At 39.8% G+C, this 23,972-nt stretch overlaps 2 protein-coding genes across 2 annotated transcripts in view; one reads left to right on the forward strand and one right to left on the reverse strand.

Moving 5' to 3' along the window:
* trmt44 (tRNA methyltransferase 44 homolog) overlaps window positions 1–1,736 on the forward strand; it is a 37,580-nt gene extending 35,844 nt beyond the window's left edge. The window contains exon 11 of the mRNA XM_043245218.1: window positions 859–1,736. Coding sequence (XP_043101153.1) covers window positions 859–1,064 — 206 coding nt within the window. The 3' untranslated portion in view covers window positions 1,065–1,736. The remainder of the gene's footprint in view (window positions 1–858) is intronic.
* Window positions 1,737–3,635: 1,899 nt separating this feature from the next.
* Window positions 3,636–21,644, reverse strand: gpr78b (G protein-coupled receptor 78b). The gene is made up of 3 exons (XM_043245220.1): window positions 20,703–21,644; window positions 20,493–20,606; window positions 3,636–5,012 (listed from the first exon to the last, which is right to left on the reverse strand). Exons 1-3 carry the CDS (start codon window positions 21,368–21,370, stop codon window positions 4,775–4,777), a joined length of 1,020 nt encoding a protein of 339 aa, XP_043101155.1. The 5' UTR covers window positions 21,371–21,644; the 3' UTR covers window positions 3,636–4,774.
* Between the last annotated feature and the right edge of the window lie 2,328 nt (window positions 21,645–23,972).

Consider the following 23,972-nt stretch of genomic DNA (forward strand, 5'->3'; position numbering starts at 1 on the left):
TTAGTCCGTTTAGTTTTCTTCCCTACTGGGTTATCTCCCTACACTTTTAAGGTGTAAGTAGCAGCTATATCTGCTTAACAACATGTTTCAGGTTTCCTTCTTGGTTCTTTGAGGCTGAGGCCTGCCCTGTACACTAAGGGTTCAGGCTTAAAAAATTATATCAGGTCCATTGGCCTTCCTGCTTTCCAAAATATCAGTATTTGGCATTTAAAAAAAACATATTGGTTGACCACTTGTTCTGACCCAGCCACCTATCCATCTGTATTAAACCTTGTCAAAGTCATTCACATCCTTTGACTTGCCCTTTATTCCTGCTTCTAATACATAAAATTACACAAAAAAACTGTTTACATCGTTCTTAATACATTCCACTCTTTGAAAGGTGCCACTGTGATGATATAAAGCAGTATTATTCATTTCACCTGTCTGTGCTTTTAATGATTCATGCTTTTAATGCTTTTAGCTGATTTGCTGACACTGTAAACATGTTAGTGTGAGATATTAAGAAAAATAGAATAGAATAGAATAGAATAGAATAGAACCTCTGGTTTGCTTAGTTGGGGCACTTTCTAGTGATTATCGTTGAATTGATTACAGAGCCCGTCTCTACATTTAATAACAAATTGTTCAATCTTGTCATTATAACATCATTGTATTTTCCTATTTTATCCTGTTCAGTGCTTTGATACAGTCGGTGTTGTTAAAAGAGCTATAGAAATAAAAATGATTGAACATTGTAGACAAGCTACATTCCCCTATATTACCCCTTTAAAGGAATTCTATTACGTTGCTTAATATGATTCTCGATTCTTAAGGCTTGAGGGTAAATTTGTCTCTGCTTTTGTTTCTTTTTTATAGTGGAGGGTGGAAGTGTCTTTATTCGGGACTGGAAGACGCATACATTGGCACAAAGCTCTCGATTGAAATCCAAGCATAAACTCCCTTCTAGAAGTGCCCTGAAGACCCGGCTTTGCTGGTTCCATATAAACCATCCCCAAGGATGCCCTCTGCCCCGAGAGGACTGTGCCTTTGCTCATGGAGAGACTGACTTCAAAAAGCCCTAAAGATGATGCAGACATGAACAGTAGCTTGTTTTGGAAAAAGAACATGTAAAAAAAGAAAAACACTCAAACATATTTGTTGAATTGAATTACCCCAGGGACACCGGAGCATAAAGAGGCTTGTATTGGGAGAGGCGTATGCTGTGTAAATGTTAGCAGCATGAATAATTTGGAAGGGAGAGTGGGGGGTTGGACCATCTGTGGGTCACCGCCTCTCAGCTCAAATGTCATTGGACAGGATGTTCCTCTCACGGGGGTCACTTGAAGTAAGGGTCTCATCATGGAAGCACATTAATAAGTAAATAAACATTTGTTTTGTTTTGAAACGGATTTAATGACAGGAATGGATTACATTTTATAGTAAAATAAAAATTACAAAAAATATTAAGTTTTCAAAATAATTTACTGTGTTATTGTTTGCTGTATATTTTACATAATAAATGATTTTAAGAGAAAAAAAACTCTCATAATTCCAAATAAGTCTCCTTTCAGTAAGAATATTTCAGGTATAAATTATGAAAAGGAAAGGTTTCTTTAATTTGCTTTCTGCATACCCTAGTGAAAAATCAATATACTTAAATGTAAGTGAAACATGTTTATTTCATGCTAAGTGTACTACAAATGCATTTGCATATTCATGTACTTAATAAAATGCCTTGCAGCTCTGTTCTGGAACAACTCATTTTGTAATTTATTTTAATTACACTTTAATTGAGGAAGCAGTGTTGAAGTTCAACTAAAGATATACTAAAGTATATTTGATGTGCAAAAAGGAACTATTGCAAGTACACTTCAGGTGCACTTTACAGACCAGTATTATTAAAAGATCATACAATCCTTATCAAAAGTGACATTAAAACACATTTTAGACTTAATATTAAGAAATGTGCATTATTATAATATGGTATGAAATCTATTTTATATTACATTTTTATTAAAGTAATATCTTTTTAAAAAACTATTTACCTGCAAAAAAAACTTACCCACACAATTAATTTGATTCAAAGAGGCATTTTACCCAATCACCATTCTCATTTGTGTTAAACCATAAAGACCAGTGTTGGGGGTATCGCATTACAAGTAACACAAGTTACTTTTTCCCATTTATTTACTGAAAAGTCTCCTGTCCCCATGTTGGGAGAAAGTACAGAGTTGTTGTGTGTGCTGTGAACATGACACTAATGTGACTCTAGACTAAATGTCTAATATAATATAGCTCTTTTAACAATACACATTGTGTCAAAGCACTGAAATATATCAAATAGAATAATGTATAATGAATAGATTAAACATTTAATTTATTAAATGTAGAGACGGTCTGTATAATCAAATCAGCGATAATCACTAAGTTTCCCCAACAAAGCAAGCCAGAGGAGACAGAGGCAAGGAACCAAAACCCCATCCATACAGAATGGAGAGAAAAAAAAAACCTTGGGAGAAACCAGGCAAAGCTGGGTCCAGTTCTTCTCTGACCGGACTCCCAGCACTTAACTTCCAGTTCAACTCAGATTGGGTAAAGGATCCTTTGATCTGTCCACGTGGCTCATCTAGCTGTTCTGGTCTCCAGTAAAGATAATCTCTGTGTGCTGATCTGGATGCAAACTACATATGAGAAGCCATGTTTATAGCATCTGTTGAACTGAATTTTTCATCTCAAAAACATCTAACATGAACATCTCTTTAACCTGACTTACACATACTTAATCAAAGCCAATAAAGGAGTTTCAGGCTGCATTAATTAGATATTCCAGAATCAGGAACACTCCCCATAACACAGAACAGCTAGATAAGTCCCGTGGACAGATCACCGGAGCCAGACGCTCTCGAGCATGATTTCAATAAGTAGTTCCTGACACGTGTTGTCTACACCCAGTGAAGTTCAGAATGTATAGGAATGCTGATCTAAATGCATTTTTTTCATTAAATCTTCAGCCAGGTCTAACTCAGACAGAAAATCAGCAAATTCTTTAATAAAGTCCTGTGTCCTGGTGGCCTGTATACAGTAGCCAGCACAAATATCTTTATATTTGTATTTTATATTATCTTTTATATTATATTTTTATATTATCTTTTATATTTATCACTAACATGTTCCTCTAGATAATGTTATATGCAGCACCATAACTTCAAATAAGTTACTTAAAGCCTGCCCTCTGAGAAATATTGAGAATATTGCTATAAATTGTAACAATACCTCCCCCGTTACCTTATAGACATGGCCCATTTTTATAGATGTAAATATTATGATTAATGATCGAATCATTTACAAAAATACTTTTATAGAAAATGACCTGATATTCAGTAAACCAAGTTTTATCGATTGTTTTTCTGTATTATAAGCAGTTTTTTGAACATCACTTAAATTGGTACTCTTAATTTGGATTTCTACATTGTCTAGTTCAGGGAACAGACATATTCTCTACAGCGTGATTTCTAGGTGAAAGAGTCTCTATGTACAGAGAACTTCTGAGATGAGTGGAAATGCTAATGACAAGCTAACAAATGCTAATGCACTGCACCCTCATTGTTGCACTTGAGGTTTTTAGATTTAAAGCAAATGGTCAACAATCAAATTAGTTTGTTAGAAAATATGAGAAATATAGAGGATGAAGATTATGTTTTATCACTTATAAGCAAAAAGCAAAGCAACACAGAGCTACAAACACAAACCTCTCAGCAGAACGGAAGACAGGAGCAAATATGCATACAGGACAAATCAATCAGATTATACATGCAAAGCACTGATTTAATGATTTTAATAAATTCATATGCCCATTAATGTAGTGAAATAGCATGCAATTATCCATTTATATGTTTATTTATTACTTTGTTTTTCATACAGGTATCTTTATTTCACCATTTTCACAAATAAAGTTCTGACAAATCTGACACTAATACAGCAGTATTAGTACACTAATACTCAGTGCTCTGTAAACCCTACAACTGCTTAACAGAATACATTGCAAATTAAGTACACCAAATATTTCTTATGTTGTGCTAAGTATCTACATCAAGATTCTAACAAATTAATCTTTAAAATCAACTTACAGCAATCCACCAAACCAAACAATGTACTAGCGATATGAACAGCCGTTTCAGAAATCTAGTACATTTAGGCAAGAGAGATTTTTTAGCATTAGCTGTTCTATCACTAATGTTGAAAGTATGTGTATCACTGCCTGGTGATCAGTAGGCCTTTGGGTGAAAAGTATTTTGACAAGAGAGTTTAACTTAAGAGATAAACTTATATGGCATTTTGCAGGTACCCAAAGCTTCAAAAATTCTTTCAATATTATGCACCACAGCATAAAATGCACCATGATGTTAAGTCAAATGTGATGTATTGCAGCCTTTGCAGTTTGCTAGTGTCCTTGTTTATACAATTGTTACATTTTAACATCACTCACTATAAGCACACAGCCCAGTTTGTAATGGTTTTTATACTGTACAAACTGTGTTTTGTATCCGTGACTCTAAACCTACCCGTCACACTTTCTGCATTTTTACATTTTCAGTGTAAGCATTTTCATGCTATTTTCCTCATATAGGGACAAACATATAGGGACCTCACAAGGCCAAACTTACCGGTATTACTATCCTGGTGAAGAAATTAGGTCTCTATAGCATAGTAAATACCAGGTACACACACTCTCACAAACCTTTCAAATTAAGGCATTGGGCATTTGCAGTTTTTACAACCGATTTTGCAAAGTTTAACTGATTCTCTGAAGACTGTAGTCATTCTCTGTGTCCATAGAGCTGCTGTGTCCTGAGGAAGGGTATAAATCACGCTTCAGCAGGCGATTGGTCACCGTAACCAAGACCTTCTTGTACTGCTGCCGCAGGAGGGAGTAGGCAAAGGGATCTGAAGCGGCCTTGCTGTATGTTAAACACTTGCTGACAATACCCCAGTACCGATTGACATGTACAAAGGGAAGCAGCTCAGTCAACCTTGGAAACAGAGATGAATCCATTAACATCATAGCAAACGGCATCCTGGCAAGAACCACATAAATTATTTACCATGACTTCTTATTCAAATTTGTTGTACTAAAAACTTGCAAAAGATGTTAATTATAGATCAAAATGGATTTAGATGCCCCAATAGTATTTTTTTCTCTTGACCAGAAATTGCACAAAATCATGTTTTTTGTTTGTTCGTTTTTTTAATAATTTCGTCTGATTATCGCTTGTAACAAATGCAAGACTTAGTCTAAAAAATTGTGGTTTTTGACATTATATAATTTTAAATATTATCTTTTGTTTGTGTGTGCATGTGTATCTATTTGTTAACGAGAGAACACAAATTTCAATTTTTTTCACGCAATTTCATTATTTTTCAGAGAAACAGCTGTTTGAAAAAAAAACTACATTTATATTGAAATGTTATATAAATGTTACGATTCCTGGTTGAGGAGGCACAGGTAAAACTAGATCACTGAAAATCAATAACACACAGACATGTTACATATTGCCCCTCCTGAAAAAGCCAAGGGATTGCCATAGGGGGGCAGATGACTCGGTGGTTGAAGACACCCTTGGGACGACTCACAGAGATGCAGCTACTAATGATGGAGACCTCGACAAAGCAGATGAGCCGATGTACCCAAGCGCAGCCAATGGTCCAGATAACCGAGAATAAAAGTGGAGCTGTGGGAAAGGAGGAGCCAACTGAAGGCACATGTGCAAAAAGTTAAACAACTGACCAAGGCAGAGCCGGAAGGACAAGGGAGCCCGACGAAGCCATATGGCAGATAGTTTCCAGTGGAGCCAAGGGAGGGATAAGCCAAGGTAGAGCCGAAGTGTCAACAGGCTGAGGTGAAGAAAGGGGCAAAGAGGTGGAGACAGGGAATTCATAGGTTTGCATGCAGCTGGCCAGTGGACACTTTGCAGATCATTAGTAACATGGGCTACTAAGTGGCTGAAGGACAGCAGCTGATCTGAGTTTAAGGATCTGGTGACTGAGAAGGTGTTACAGCGAGGCTGGGTGAGAATTTATGAGTCATCTGAGATTCAGGGGGCACTTTAAGAAAAAATATTTTCAAATAAAATGCGAAAGAATTCTAATACACATAAAAATCAATGTGAGGCCCTATTTATAATTTTTCAGCTATTTAAATTGCAATCATCCTAAAATGTCTTCAATTACTTATTGATGTATTTGGTCTGATGCTCTGTAATAATACATTTTATTACATAGTGATTATAAACATTTTCAGAAAGATACTGTCGTGTTATCTAGTGTATAACGTGAGTAAAACAGCACACAAACTCTTCATGACTTTCAACTTAGCCCTCCTTTATTGTTCTCCCCCACAGTGCCCCCTGCTGGACCGAAACAGTATCGGGGACTCCAACTGTGGAACATTAATATGTAGCTTCACTACATAGATTATCCCACATCTCCCTTTTTAACAAAGAGAAAACAATGAAACAAAAAGATAACTGGTATATTGCTCTTACCAGAGATCCTTAGAACACAGCACAACAATGTAAACCAACACTGCCTTAAAAAGTGTTCACATCTGAAGTTATGAACAACATATTACCACCAATTACACCTCTCTTTTTTTTTACATTACAACAACTGTTTTAACTCTCCCCCTCTTTTTCGGGGGCTCTTGTCACTGTGAAAACTGTCTTTAAAGACTACAACAAAATTACTATAAATCCAGCCTTTTAGGTTTCACAACTTCTCTCCCAGATTTGGTTCTGATTACTGCTCCTTTGGGACTGGCAGGACATGTTTGAGGTGCCAAAGGTGCTTTTGTCTCTGTGATATTCTCGGTCAACTGGGAACCAGGTATTGTGCCACAATCACCCTCCTTTGTTCGTGGACTATAGTTCAGCGTTCAACACCATAGTTCCCTCCACGCTCACCTCGAAGTTGGAGGTCCTGGGACTCAGCCCATCCCTGCGTCACTGGATCACCAACTTCCTGACCGACAGACCACAAGCCGTACGGATGGGAAAACACACCTCATCCTCCTCACTCTCAGCACTGGAGCCCCTCAGGGTTGTGTTCTGAGCCCCCTGCTGTACTCGCTGTACACACATGACTGTGTGGCCACTACAAACTCCACCACCATCATTAAATTTGCTGACGACACTGTCGTGGTGGGCCTGATCTCCAACAACGATGAGATGGCCTACCTTCAGGAGATCAACAACCTGGAGAGATGGTGTCAGGAGAACAATCTTCTCCTGAACGTCAGCAAAACAAAGGAGTTAATAGTGGACTTCAGCACGAAGCAGGTGCGCTCTTACCATCCCATCAAGATCGACGGGACCCCAGTGGAGAGAGTGGACAGTTTCCGGTACCTGGGTGTTCACATCACGCAGGACCTGTCTTGGTCCTGTCACATCAACACCCTGGTGAAGAAGGCCCGGCAGCGTCTATACCATCTGAGGCGCTTAAGGGACTTCAGACTCCCATCTCAGGTGCTCAGGAACTTTTATACCTGCACCATCGAGAGTGTCCTGACGGGAAACATCACCTCCTGGTTTGGAAACAGCACCATGCAGGACAGGCGAGCTCTCCAGAAGGTGGTGCGGTCAGCTGAGCGCACCATCCGCACTGAGCTCCCTGTGCTGCAGCACATCTACAACAAGCGGTGCTGTACCAGGGCCAGGAAGATCGTGGAAGACCTCAGCCATCCCAACAATGGACTCTTTTCTCTGCTGCGTTCAGGAAAGCGCTTTCGTTCCCTGAAGGCAAACACAGAGAGAATGAGGAGGAGCTTCTTCCCGCAGGCCATTCGGAGTCTGAACCAGAGAACACCCAGCACCTAAATACCGGAATTCCCATGTTCACCCCTCTTTCCCCAGATACTCGCCACTTACATTTGGACAATTGCACTAGCCACTTTGCACTGGACATTGCACAGCCACTTTACACTTACACTTTACACTTTATATCTTATACTTTATATTTATATTCTATTTTATTTTTTTTTTTATATTCTACTTTGCACACTTCTTTTTTTATATATATTTCTTATATTTTATATTTATATATACATTTAAATTTTGTTTCTATTTTGATGCTGGACGGTTGTAAAGAACATTTCACTGCATGTCGTACCATGTATGTATGTGTATGTGACAAATAAAATTTGAATTTGAATTTGAATTTGAATTTGTATTCATAGGAATGAGGAAATGACGGTTCCTACGAACAGCACCTTGAGGCACATCCACCTGATAAGAACGTGGCATGAAATGTTCTCTCACCACAGTTCCTGACACCTTTTGATCTGTGACCCACACCTGATCACCAGGTGAGAGCTTGTGGAGGTCTTGCACCCAATGGCGTTTATTGAAACATCTCATATCTGCACTTCTTTTCTCATTTTCCCGAGCATGTACAGTGGTGCCATCAGGTAAGGAAGGATCCAGCAATCTGGGAAGAGTTGGCACAGTGGTTCGAAGATGGCGTCCCATTATGTTTTCCCTTTCAAGACAAACAGATCTGTCCCCAGCTTTTGCCAGGGCCTCTCAGGAAACTCTGTTGGGATCAACGGTTCAGTGTGATTAGTGCGCTCTTTGATGCAGGCGTGGTATTTCAAGACCAGCTCGTTCAATTGCTGACTAAGTCCTGGCCACCACACACTCTGCCGTTGCACGTTCCCTGCATTTAGCCACTCCTTGGTGTTCTTCGTGCAGCCTTGCGAGGACATCATTCCGCAATGCAGAGGGAATAACAAGTCTTGTACCTTTTAGAAGAAGACCATCGTGGACTGACAGGTAAGCTCGTTCAGACCAGTAGAGTTTCTCAGCCCCAGTGCCACGACCAGACTCGGGCCACCCTTCTTGACACATTCTCATGACATTTGTGCACACACTGTCTGATTTGAGGAGTTCTCTCAGGTTGTCCAGGAATGATTGGCTTGCCGGGAGATGCTCCACGATGTTGTCCACATAAATGTTAGTGCTCTCCATGAGCTCATCATCCGTGTTCTCTTTGACGGCAGACAGTGGGGCCCGTGACAGAGTGTCTGCAGGCCAGAGGCTCTTCCCAGGAACATGTGACATCTCGTATGAATAGCGCATCAATCTCACCCGGAAGCGTTGGATGCGGGGAGGTAAGGCGTCCAGTTCTTGACCACCTAAAAGACTCAGTAAGGGTTTATGGTCAGTTTCCATCAAAAAGTGTTGGCCAATCAAAAAGTCACGAAATCTCTCACATGCCCAGGTCAGCCCAAGGGCCTCCTTTTCTACCTGCGCATATCTTTGCTCAACAGGGGTTAAAGGCCGTGATGCATAGGCAACAGGCCTCCAGTCGTCACCCTCTCGTTGCAGTAGGACTGCACCCAGTCCATACGATGATGAATCTCCGGATACTTTGCTTGGCTTATTTGCATCATACAGAGTCAGTACTGATGCAGATGACAAGTCTTTTTTCAGATCTTAAAAAGCTTTGACTTGCGCTTCCCCCCAGAACCAACTGTTTTTCTTGGACAGAAGATCCCTGAGGGGTTTATCTTTTTCAGCCAGATGGGGGATAAATTTTCCCAGCTGGTTGACCATCCCAAGAAAGCTCCTGAGCTTGCTGATGTTTGATGGCTCAGGCATCTTTTGAATGGCAACAGTCTTAGCTGGGTCTGGTTGCACTCCTGAGTCTGAGATAATATGTCCGAGAAACTTGACTTCATGCTGTGATAAGGCACATTTGTCTAAGTTGAGGGTAACGCCAGCATTTTCCATCTTTTGCAGCACCGCGTGAAGGCGTGTATCATGCTCCTCTTGAAAATGCCCCCACACGAGTACATCGTCCATGTGACAGACCACTCCATCCAGACCCTCAGTGACTTCAGTTACCATACGATTTTGGAAGTGTTCAGGTGCCGATGCGATACCAAAGGGCAGTCGATTGAAGTAGTACCGCCCAAACGGTGTTATGAAAGTTGTCAACTTGGCGGACTACTCAGCTAGAGGGATTTGCCAAAATCCCATGTTTGCATCGAGCTTACTAAAAACAGTAGCTCCCGCTAACAGTCCGAGGGAAGAATGTATTTTTCCCTTCGCAGCGATTCATTTAACTTTGTTAAGTTGACGCAGATTCGTGGGTCGCCTGACTTTTTAGGCACTACAACAATACCTGCACACCACTCAGTCGGTTCTTCAACCCTGCTTATGACCCCCAAACTCTCCATGCGTTGTAGTTCCTTTTTAACTTTTGGCATGAGTGGAAGAGGGATGCGCCGTGGAGTTTTGAGCGAATATGGGACAGCTCCAGGGCTCAGTTTAATAGTGTACTGTCTCTGTAACAGTCCTAACCCACTGCACAACTTTGGATAGCGTTCTTGCAAAGTGTGTATGCTTATGTCATCAACACGTGTGACAAGTCCCAGTTTGGTGATGGCAGGTCTGCCTAGCAGTGCTGAATGCAGACTCTTAACAACATACACTTCCTCTAGTGTATGCTTGTCACTTTTCTGAAGTAGCATGTTTGAAACTCCAATCACATTAAGCGGTGCACACCCAGGTCCAAGTAGGGGCTTAGTCACTCTCTGGAGTGCAGCTTTCTTACCGTCCTTGAAAATGTCACGGAACATGTGGTCTGGCATAACAGTGACATCAGCACCTGTGTCAATTTTGAACTGCACCTCACAATCCCCTTCCGCGATCACAGTGCCTAAAAATATGCCAGGGTCCTGTTCTTGGATCTCGTTCACCTTTCTGGATGAAACACAAACTTTTTGATAGTGACCCTTTTTCCCACAGGCATGACATAGTACTGTATTTGCAGGGCAATGTGCTTTTGGGTGAAATGGGCTTTTTCCACACTTATGGCATCTTGACTGTGACTGTTTACATTTTTCTTTAGCTCCATGGCAGCTTTTAACTCTTTGCCCATTGTGAGATGGTTTGTTTCTGCTTATGATTCTGTCTACAGAGCCATGTGTTTTAGCAGCACATTCACCACGCAGGTTACTCTGCTGCTGCTTCACTGCTTCGGTCTGTCTTGCCATGTCAATAGCTTTTTCCAGCGTTAGATCTTTATCTAGCTGCATTCGCTCTGACAGACGTAAATAATTCAAACCAACGACTAACCTGTCCCTGATGAGTTCATTGTGCAATGGTCCATATTTGCAGTGCTCTGCCAAGGAAAACAATGCAGTCACGAAAGAGTGGACCGACTCGTTTTCCCCTTGTTTTCTCTTGTTTTTCTTTACAACAAAGAATGCGTGAAACCCCTCCTTCACTGTGTCATATCGCTGCATGTGTTCGTTTGTCAAATTTAATCCTTTTAAAATATCATCCGCTTCATCGCCCATACAGTACATGAGAGTATTTATTTGATTGTCTTGCGAGGAAGTGTGAAGATTGCTGGCCTGACGGAAACGTTCAAAGCGTCTAATCCATTTTTCCCATTCGTGGGGTTTGGAGAAGTAGAATGGCTCAGGTGGCTGGATGCTAAATGTAGCACACGGGCCCGGCGTGGGCAGCTCTCTCCCCCCGGCTGCTGCATCACCTGGAGCTTGTTGACTTCTTGCCGCTTGTTCCATGACTTCACGACTTCACTTACAACTTATAAACTTCACCAGCGTTTCAAAAAAACTTCTGCAAGCCTCTTAGAGTATCCCACTCTGACACCATGTTGTGTTATCTAGTGTATAACGTGAGTAAAACAGCACACAAACTCTTCATGACTTTCAACTTAGCCCTCCTTTATTGTTCTCCCCCACAGTGCCCTCTGCTGGACCGAAACAGTATCGGGGACTCCAACTGTGGAACATTAATATGTAGCTTCACTACATAGATTATCCCACAGATACTGTGTCCCTTTCTCAACAATAAATTTTACCTAGGAGAAAAAGCATTTAAAAAAAAGTTAAAGTACTGCAATTTTTGTATCCCTATAAACATTTGTGAAAGTCTCACATTTGTTTCTGAAATGAAATAAAATGAAATAAAACAACAAATATAACTGGTCAAACGTTGAATGAATACTAACTGACCCTCATTTCTTGACAATGTGTTTCTTTAAACTTGTTTAAATCATTTGTTTATTTTCATAAAAGTTGAAGACAAAATGACAGGGTGACCATGGCATGACAGGTTGGACAAATGCAAACAAGTGAAGAAGACATAAGACAGACAACAGGAACAACAAGAAACCCATTGTCACAGATCTGCCAGATTCTGCCACCACCTAATCACAGCGATCTCCTTCACCTGAGTTCTAACTAGTCACACTTTTACCTCATCAGCACGTTCATCAAGAGCACTATATAAGCACAGTTCAGTCAGTGTCCCGGCTCATATGTTTGAAGTGGACTCTCTTCCTCGTCCTATGAAGTATTGGCGAATGACTTACCTCGCTATTTACCTCTTGTGTGTCTCCTTAAGACCCAGTTGTCTCCAGTCTCTGTCAGCATCCTCTGTCGTTGTGGTGTGTGCTCCAAAGATCTGCTTTGTCTTCCTTGTTCTCCTAGTACCTAGACGAGATAAGAATTGTGCTCAGTATTGCTATGATTCCTATTAAGGACTTTCAAAGGACTTTATACTCACCCGATCCCTCTGCAATAGACTTTCCATGCTCATCTGTTCAAATAAACATTGTTATCATTTTACCTACCTCCTGTGTGAGTCCGCTTCCATTACAGCACCTACTATCCATTTCAAGAACTAGTCAAAAACCAGCAAGGTTTTCTATACCCACAGCTTCAGTCACCCCTCCTGTCACTGTTTCCTCACCAGTCACTGTCAGCACTTCTTCGCTTCCAGTCAATTCCAGTCCCATGGCCCGTCCAGTGCTCTACTCTGGCTTTGCAGAGGAGTGCAATGGTATAATTCCACAGTGCTCGCTAGTCTTTCAGATGCAACCAGTGCTTTATCCCACTGATCAGTCTAAAATTGCATTTTAAATCTCCCTGCTATCAGGTGCAGTACAATGATGGGCTGAACTATTGTCCCAGTGCCTAAGAAGTCTGTGGTTTCCTGGTTTCCTGCCTCAATGACTATCGTCCCGTCGCACTCACACCAATTGTGATGAAATGCTTAGAAAGGTTTGTCATGAGGCACATCAAGTCACAGCTACCACCTTCACTTGACCCATTACAGTTTGCATATCGTTGAAACTGCACTACGGACAATGCTATCACCACAACCCTCCATCTTGCCCTCTAACACCTGGATTCAAAAGGAAACTATATCCGAATGCTGTTTGCTGTTTGTTGACTTCAGTTCAGCATTTAACATCATCATCCCAACTTGTAGAGAAGCTGAGCCTGCTGGGCCTGAACACCTCTCTCCGTAACTGGATCCTGGAGTTTCTGACAGGCAGACCTCGGTCAGTCCGGATCGGGAACAGCGTCTCCAGCACTACCACACGGAACACTGAAGCTCCTAAGGGTGGGTATCATCAGCAAGAACGACGAGTCAGCATACAGAGATGAAGTGCAGCAGTTTTCAACATGGTGAAGAGCCAACAATATATCTTTGAACATCGACAAGACCAAGGAGATGATTATTGACTTCAAGCGAGCAAAGTGTGACCATTCTCTGTCATCCATCAATGGATCCAGGCTGGAGACCGTCAAGAACACCAAATTCCATTATCACGGACATTTACACTACACACTGCATCTGCATCCGCTTTTACAAGGCATTATGAGAAGATTTGTTCACTTCAGGTTAGTGGTCGAACAACAACAGTATGTCACTGTTATTTAACGGTATTATATCATATTTTTTGTTTTGTGCAACATGTATTATAATTAGTTTGAACCTTTTATCTATGCTTGTCATATCTTTAAACATATTATAGTGCAGTATTTTTTTGTAAAAGTTAGCAAAGTATTTCTAAAAATAACATCATAAAAATGTGGTTAACGGATCAATTAAGACAGAGACGTTGTCGTAGCTGGGTGCCACGGACAGATGCCGAAAGTGTGTGTAGGCTACAGACCTGGCACAACACAAAGCCACGCAACTTCCATACTACATTAAAACTGCCATTGTGTTGCTAAAAGGTAAGTTAATTTAACAAAAAATCTGCAAATTCATCTCTCAATTTCCTAAAGTCATCAGCCATTTTATGTTTTGAGCTTGACTCGAATGCATCAGTAATTTGTTAGATATTTTTCCGGCTGTCCTTTGCATTATGTTTCCCTGTCATTTCTGCAGGGAAACATGTGCCACCCCTGTGATTTATGTGAAACACATGAGAATACACAGTAATGTCTCAAATAGTGTATTACATTGCTGCATACATAACTCTAATAGAAAGTTTCAAAAACACGCAGGCTTGAAATCTCACGTGTACAGACACCATAAAAGATAATCAGAAACAATGTGTCACAATGTGCACTCCACATTTATTGGAATGTTGATTTGTGGGGTGCCAAAAGTTCTAGTTTACCTGTCTTAATTTCTCATATCAAAATGTACATTAAAGAGAGTCGAAGAGTCACATGCCCTTTTATGCAGTCTGGTAAATTGCTGTTATATCAACATTTACCTCTCATTTGTCTAGAAAACATAAAGACACAAGACAATCAATCACGACACCTGAAGCCAGCTGCTTCCAGATTCAGGAGGATAATTTTCAGTCTTTACAAGTAGGAAGCCATTGATTCATCCCATCTTACACAAGAAAATGTAGGTTTTTCCTTTTATATACATTGTTATTAGTTCTTTACATACATTATTATTAGTTCTTACTATGAACAAATGTGTAGGAATGGTTCAAGCAAATCAAATCAAATTTTGTCATACTTATAGGAATCGTTTGACTACAAATTAGGATATTTCAATAAAGAAATTGTCTGTTTGTCTACACAGTGCAAGAAAAGGATTACCTTGAAACTACAAAGGCACTACTAAGTTAATATATAGGGCTTTGATGATTTATTGTCTTAAAGCAATCTAGTTCTATATAACTGAGTGAACAACCAAAATAATCTTTTTTTAGGAGTTCGAGCATGTAGTGCTGAAACTGCATGCCATCTACATCCTATATTATGTACATTGTTGAATATTATTATCAAATAAGTTTGGACAAAGGAGACAAACCAGTACATCAGGAGACATGGAGGAGTTCGTAGGAGTCCAACAACCCAGCAGCAGGACTGCTACCTCCGCCTTTGTGCAAGGAGGAACAGGAGGAGGACTGCCAGAGCCCTGCAAAATGACCTTCAGCAGGCCACAAATGTGCACGTGTATGCTCAAACGGTCAGAAATGTATGAAGGCCCAAGGTCCACAGGTGGGGGTTGTGCTTACAGCCCAACATCGTGCAGGACGTTTGGCGTTTGCCAGAGAACACAGAGATGTTCGCCCTGTGCCATTTGCACAACAGCATGTAAAATTGATTGTTAATAAGTGTTGCTTCCTAAGTGGGCAGATTGATTTCACCAAAGTGTGATTGACTTGGGGTTACATTGTGTTGTTTAAGTGTTCCCTTTATTTTTTTGAGAAGTGTATAAGAATTATGACATTTCTGTATGTTCACTAAACAAGGACCACTCTAGGCTGGCTGGCACATCTTTTTACCATTAGGAGAGCATCATTTATGTGCCTCATTCTGGCCACTGTATAAAAAAAATGTTTGATTAAAGTGTACTTGTTTAAAACTGAAGAAAATATTTTGTGATGCCTGAATGAGTTTGTGCTGTTTAGTATCATAACCTTACTGGCTTGTTGACTAAAATATTGAAACTGCAAAGTTTGCTGTCTAGGAAGATATGAATATTATTTGATTTTGTCATGGCTTGCATAATTTTTTCACTGCCTTTTCTATGTTAGCTCTCCAAGGATAACAGTTTCTAACATAATCTGTACACTCCTTTTAAGGTCCAAGTGATACTCAAGAGCAGTGGATGAAACAATGGATGATCAACTTGGAGAACAGAGTAATCTGCAAGAGTGTCCACCAACCTTTCTCTCTGGACTTGCTGCTTTTTTTTTCAGTGTATTACGTCTTTAACCTGCAATATCAAGAGGAAGCAGCATCCACACTGGTAAATTTATTTTTGTGATTCAATAATATAGTAATAATAGTATTTTTAAAAAGTAAAGTTAAAGTTTCTGGGTCTTTAAAGGTTTAAACATTTCATTAGTTAATGTATTAAATAACAAGCATTACACTACAGTACAGTGTTTTTAAATCTTTTTTATTTTATTATAATTCATTGATCACAGAAAGTCTTCCCTTTATTATTTTTCAGATGATTTTTTGGAATATATTCAGAAAAAGGGACCAAGGTTGCAAAAGGAAAAATTACATCTAAAAAGACTGGCTACCGATTGCAGCTTGCATCAAGTTCAAGGCACTGATGCTTGCATATAGAACAACCACAGACTCGGCACCGGTCTACTTCCACTCACTATTACAAATCTACACACCCTCTAGAAGTCTGAGATCTGCTAGCGAGCGACGCCTCGTGGTACCATCTCAAAGAGGCTCGAAATCACTCTCCAGAACTTTCTCGTTCTCTGTTCCTGGCTGGTGGAACGATCTTCCGCACATATCCGGAATGCTGGATCTCTGTCAATCTTTAAGAAACTGCTGAAAACTCACATCTTTCAGCAATACCTGACCTCATCATAAAAAAAAAAAAAAAAAAAAAAAAAAAAAAAAAAAAATTATACTCTCACTGTCTCTGTCTCACTTCTCCTCCCCCTTGTTTATTCCTTCCCTTCTGGCATGTACTAATTTGAACACTCCCTGTGACTGGGTGTTATAAGCACTTACTCTGTTTGTTTGTCTCTCAAAAAATGAATCGCTGTTGTACTCTCAATTGTAAGTCACATTGGATAAAAGCGTCTGCAAAATGACTAAATGTAAATGTAAATGTAAATGTAAGACTGGGAAAACTGTTCAAAAGAAGACCATGACAGTCAGTCTGAAAGTGTCAAATCTTTTAAAAAGATAAATGGACTTCCCTCGACTGGGATTAGGCACTCTTTCTTTTTCTTTGTCTAGCTTTTCTAAGTTGTGACAATCTATATATCTTTTAGCAAAGATTTGGACGTGCATCTTATCGTTTTAACAATGGTCTCTGATACGTGTTGTTTTGTTCATGTACCTGTAAATGAATCAGCTTTATTTAATCTTATTTTAACAAACTCTAACCTATACCTCTTTTTAAAGGGTAGCATATGTTTGGATCGTGTTGTTTTATCAAACGTTGATAATATTTTTGGTTTAGATGTTTCAATCTAAAAACAGTTTATTACAACGATTCTACTTTATTTCCTTTGTATTCATGTGAAAAACTTTAATAAAACAGCCCTTGATTCTCTTTCAACATTCAATACATTTTCAATTTTTGGAAGTTTAAAGCACACACACACACACACACACACACACACACACACACACACACACACAAACTCACAGACTTGAGTTGAAGCTTGTTTGTTATTTAATGTCAAGTTGAGGCATTTCAAAATTATGTTTGTTTTCTTAAGCCATCTTTGTATTTCTCCCTGCTTATTTGTTGCACCACAGTTTATGCACTCGAAAATATGATTGCTTGCATTTTTGATAATTAATATAATGTTACATAGAAATAAAGAAGGAATATAAGTTGGCCTTATTTATTTAGTTTTTTTTCAATTTCAAAATGTAGGGTATAATAGCATTTGTAATTTAGAATAATTGGGTTATGATTGAAATGTAAATGAACAGGTATATACTGCTAAATAACAGTTGTATGCTGTTGCTAACAAAACAGCATCTTTTTGTTAATTTTAGTAACAGTAACCAACTGTATTTTAACAGTGCAATGCTGGCAACCACAGCTGCCAGTAGATTACAGTTTGTCAATTGACAATTTGTCTCAAAACAAAGTCCAGAGAATCCAAAAAAACATCCTTACTACTCACATATCCTTGGGCACTTCCTTGTTGCTACAAGACCGCTTCTGGTGGTTGGAGATGGCTAGGAATGTGAGAAGTTATGTGGATGAAAGGATTGCGCCATGTCTAAAAGCCTGCAACAATCGCCCCTGGTCAGACCTAGGAGTAGATTTCATCACAGACCTGCCACCCTCTGAAGGTAACGTTTGTATACTGGTAATCGTGGATCGATTTTTCTGACATTTATTACCTCTCAAAGGTTTACCCACTGTCCTGGAAACGGCAGAGCTGCTGATTAAGCAAGTGTTCCAGTTGTACAGACTCCTTAAAGACATTGTCAGACCGAGGACCCCACTTCATATCCAGGGTATGGAATGCCTTTTCTCTCCTAGGTGTGACCATCAGCCTCTCCTCGGGATATTATCCCCAATCTAACGGAACGACAGAGAGGAAAATCCAGGAGGTGGGGTGATTCCTCCGCACTTGGTCACCTGAACTTCTGGATCCATTTCTTAGGCTGGGCCGTGTATGCCCAGAACTCCCTTCGACAACCGGCAACTTGTCTCACTTCCTTTCAGTGCATACTGTTTCCAGTTTCCCCTGTTCCTGTGGTCCGGTCCTGACAGTCAACTACTGGTTCCAGGAGGGCGAGAGAGTGTAGGACGATGCTCCAACGGGCCATGTACAGGCAGAAGAGCCAGGCCGACCAAAGGTGAGCTCCACATGGGACATTTCCATGAAGGAAATGAAGTCCCAGGTTTGTTGGCCCCATTATCATTCTGGAACCAGTAAACCCGGTATACAAACTTCAACTCTCTCAATACGGCATTCAACCCACGTTCCACGTTTCACTCCTGAACCCATATGTTGGACCTGTTCCTCTCCCCACAGAACCTGGCCCAGCAGAAGAGCCCCCTCCTCCGTTACCTCCCGTGTAAGTCTGCTTACGTTATCCTTATATTATATTTAAAGAATGGTTTCAGAAATATATATTCTACACTGCAATTGTAAATTTATTTTTATAGGACATTTTTTTGCATTTCTATTGCCATCTTTATTAGATGTGTGCATCATATTTTTATTAATCAATTAAATTTAGAATGGTAAAACACTTTGGGGCTGATCAAATCATTTTGTATGTATAATTTACAGACTGTATATACTGCACTTAAATTATACTGCACACCAATTAAATTTTTTCCTCACACCAATTTTATGTGCAAATCAACAGCCATTGTTAAAATATTATAATTTGGCAAAAACTATGCACATATCCACCCTGCCATGGAAGGTTTGATGACAGGATGGACATTTCTGGTTAAAGTTAGCATTTAATAAATACACGGTGTACCTTCAGTCAGCAAAGTGGTTCATTGAAGTTGAATGTGTACTGTATTAAATATTCAGTATTTCTCAACCTTTATGCAAATATTTCACTATGACAGAGTGGACATGTTAAGCTTGACAACATGCAACTATAAACCCAAGGGGGGAAAATTGGGAGATGTAATGTAGATACTAAGTGTACTTGCAAAAGTTTTAACCTCCCTTGACGAAAGTCAAAAATGGGGTGGAGATTTCTGTAGATCAGAGGGCATTCACAACATCATGATAGGGTGGACTGCAATTTCACATGCAAAATTCTTGCGAAAATAATATATACTAACAATCTGACTTGCTTTTATTAGCAACTGGCTTTGGTCATTATCATATAATTTTAGAATTTCGTTATTATATTCACAATGAAAGGCACTTTAAGTGATATTGACCCAGTAGCATCCCCACATGCCATATACTGTATTATAATATATAATACGCATTATTGTAAGCTTACAGGCTAAGATGAGGTGATAGTTTTGACTAGTTTTGATAGTCACTGACTAGTTACGCACTTTTTTAATCTTAAAAGTTAGACTGTAGTTTGTTTTGTTTTAAATAACTATTAATTCTCAAGTGAAAAATTGCGTTGTTGAAGATTGGCATTTACATTTATATTCAACAAAACTGTAATCGATGTACTGGCATATTAATTGTATGTATTTGCTATTATACAATATGAAATATAGACGTGGTGTTATAGACTTGTTATACTGTTTTACTGTCTCTTGAAAATATCCGACTGTATCTGTCACGATAAAAGCAATATCGAATAAAACAATTATATTGCTAATTTAAAGGATAAAAGATGCTAAGAAATTAGGTTTAACACAACAGTATAGGGCCAAAATGAGTAAATAAAATGGGGAGAGAGAAGAAAAATACCGTCCTTACAACATCGTGACAAATCACCTCAGTGGTAAAAAGTGTTCCTGGCACCTCAAGAGCACAAGAGAAGCGCCTCTATTCTTAGAAAGCTATTCATAGATTTTTCCTTGTCTTTTTTCTTGTATCACGACTCAGTTAAATAACCCCAGTAGGCATTTTTCCCACTTTTTAATAGCGAAATTTTTGTTCAACCAAGATGTTCATAATGCACAATTAAACGTCATTAAGCGCTTCAAAATGCTTTGTTGGCATCGACATTATCCTTGCTAATGTATATGTATAATTTTGCATGACAAATTCCTCTCAGTTTATTATATAGTGTTTATAAAAAGTTTGTAATAAACAGTAGTACATACCTTGTGATGACATAAGGGGCGAAACAGATGATGAAAGAGCCAATAAAAATGCTAATCTTCTTAGTAGCGCGCTGTTTCCTCCTCCTTTGATCAGCAATACAGCGCTGTTTAACACTACAAAAGAGTTTTACAAAATGTTAATGCCACCTAGGTAACAAAGAGGAGTTTTATCCGAACATCCATATGATGCTTATTGAAAATAAACAATACCTTGGATGTATATCAACTAGTAAGAAGAGGGTCTGCATGGTTATAATGTCAATCCTCTTGCAGTGAAAGCGTGCAACTTTTAAAACCTTTAAGTACGTGACGCACAAAATCACGAGCGAGAGCATGAAGCTGGTGGCGTGAAAGACAACGGTGAATACAGTAAACTTAATCCGTGCGCCCTCCTTGCTCAGATGCAACGTACAGGATGCGTAAATGGGACTGTACTCAAACCAGGAGAAAAGCAGCGGAATGAGGGAGAATGTGAAGGAGTGGAGCCACGAATAACACACCATAACCAGCGCGTCCCGATAACGCATTTTGCTCGGGTAACTCAACGGGAAGACCACGGCGATCCATCGGTCTATACTGAGTGCTGCCATGCTCAGCATGCTGTTAGCTGTCAGAAAGGTCTCCAGAAAGCTTAGTGTGCGACAGAGGCAGTCCCCAAAAGGCTGTTGGTGATTTACAATCCCAACTAAAGTGGACGGCATGTTCAGTACAGATATCAGTATGTTGCAAAACGACAAATTCATGGTAAACACCCCTGGCACCTGGCGCCGTATTTCGCTGCTATGAACGAGACACAGCAAAACTAGTAAGTTCGACAACAAAGAAACAATCACGATCACAACGATGAACAAAGCAAACAGAATTTCCACAAAGCCCATGTCTCACTTCAGAAGTCTCCTTGCGATGTGTTTGCCCCTGTTCTGTGGCGAATAAGACAGAAACTGCATGATTCTTCGTCTTAAAAGCGCAAAGATAAAATATTTCCAATCACATCAGGCACTCGGATGCGCTGTTCCTTTCTAAGGAACCTATATTGCACTGTTAATGAGGAAATAAAACCTATCCAGTGTCCATCGTAATAGAGGCGCTCAGCCGCGCGCAAAGTCGAGGGTGAAGTCGAGTGAAGTCGAGGGACTCTCTCCGTAGCGCTTTGCTCTTAGCTCATGCGCAAAAGGGCATGGACTGTGAGGTCGTGTAGAAATTTGTCACGATGTGACCCTGTAGCAAATGATGTACTTATTGTAGAAAGTAAGTTCATTCTCATATAATAAATTCCAACTAGAATACCAACTAGAACTGTACTAAAACATGGTAAGTTTTCGGAAACTAAAGAAAATTGGCTATAGCCTTTTGGAAAAAATGATAATAATTTAGTTTGGGCAGCACAATGCAACAAAGACAGCAGAACCCATTAATCTCATTAAGCAGACGCTTGCATCCAAAGCAACTCATCGGAGAGAGTTTGTACCATAAAACCAGTCATAAAGGTCAATCTTGAAAGTGACATTTAACACACACTGAATCCGTTGAGATGTGATAAGGTATATGACGAGGTTCTACTGTCTTTAATCACTTGCATCCAGTTTAAGCTGGGCTCACACTAAAGGTTTTTAAAGCCAGATTTAGCAGCCTGATCTCATGTTTAAACGTAGGTATGAATATGTAACATTTACAAGCATAAAACATACATTTTTTTTACTGATGCTATATCTTACAATTTAAACGTATTTCAAATTTTAAAATGTATAAATTGCTACATATTTTTAGTTAAAAATGTAAAATATTTTCATATCAGTGCATTTTTATTTTGTTAATAAGCGATTTAGATTTTTGGACCCCATAACCTACCACCAAACCTTATTTATATTGAATATAAAAGGATAAAGTTAGTAACTGTAACTGACTGAAATATGCAGGGAAATAACCATTTTCTATATTCCATTTTCTACAAATATTTTTATAGTCGCTAATCCCACTCCTACCTTTACACCTAAACATAGCTATCGCTGTACAGTATAAGAACATGACAGACAAATACAGACGATGTTTAGCAACCACAGTCCTCTTTGGCAGAATACGGTAGCTTTGTGTAAGGTGCAGAGCAGAATTTATGTTGTTAATCACTGAAAATACTATCAAGATTAATATTCAGGTTCTCTCTCCTTGAATTTCTAAAGATGCCCGTGCATCAGTTGAATACGTCTAACCAGGAACAAGACATGTCAAGAGGCGAGAGCTAATCAAAAATGAGTGTTTGAGTGTCCTGCAGTGCCAACATTTGAACTTGTAAGGAATCAGTCAGCTGGGGCCTTCACTGTTTACGGTCACTAGTTGCTAGACCGTCTCTGGATTTAATAATTGTATTAATTGTATTCTTCTGCTTTATTCTTCTTCAGGCTACCACATACAATAGCACCACAGACCTTCAGGAGTGCACAGAGACTGTTACATCCTACATCACCAAGTGCATGTGATGTGATATAACAGCCACAAAGTCCATCACTGTCCAGGCCAACTGGAAGCCATGGCTGACAGGAGAGGTCTACAGACCCCTAAAGGCTCGGAACGCTGCCTTTAGAGCTGGAGATGAGGAGGGCCTTAAGACAGCTAGGGCCAACCTGTCCAGCAGCATCAGAGAGACAGAAGGTTAGAAGGTTACCCAATTGTTTCAGTGACAGCAGAGACACTCAAAGCCTGTGGCAGGGGATTCAAACCATCACGGACTACAAGCCCCCACCACTGACAGCTCCATCTTGCTGCTGAATGAGCTGAACACCATTTTTGCTTTCTTTGAGGCAATCAACAGCACCACAGCACAGAAGACTCCACCTCCTCCCGACAACCAGGTCTATCCCGGACGGATGATGCTATCCCCGTGAGAAGAACCTTCAGCAGGGTCAATGCACGCAAATCTTGGGGTCCTGATAACATTCCTGGGAGTGTTCTAATAGACTGTGCAGCAGAACTCACTGAAGTCTTCATAGATATTTTAAACACCTCACTTAGTCAAGCAATTATGCCTCAAATGCCTCAAAGCTACCATCATCATTGCAGTCTTGAAGAAATCATCTCCATCCTTGTTTCCAGTTGCACTTACCCCTATTCTCATGAAGTACTTCAAACAACTATACCACACACACTCTAGACCCCTTTCAATTCAAATATCAGTCCAGCTGCTCAACTGATGATGCCTCTTATGTATGCTCACTCATACATCTGGACAAAAAAGGCTCTTATGTTAGAATGCTGTTCATAGACTTCAGTTCAGCATTTAATGCAATCATCCAGCCCCCATCATGTGCACCTTTTACAGAGGCCCCATTGAGAGCATCCTGACCAGCTGCATCACTGTGTGGTATGGTGCTTGCAAAATGTCCTACCGAAAGACCTTCCAATGCATAATGAGAGCAGCTGAGAAGATAGTTGATGTCTCTCTCCCATCCCTCCAGGACATTTACAAAACCCACCTCACCCACAAAG

Source organism: Puntigrus tetrazona, chromosome 7, assembly GCF_018831695.1.
Source record: "Puntigrus tetrazona isolate hp1 chromosome 7, ASM1883169v1, whole genome shotgun sequence".
Classification (NCBI taxonomy): domain Eukaryota; kingdom Metazoa; phylum Chordata; class Actinopteri; order Cypriniformes; family Cyprinidae; genus Puntigrus; species Puntigrus tetrazona.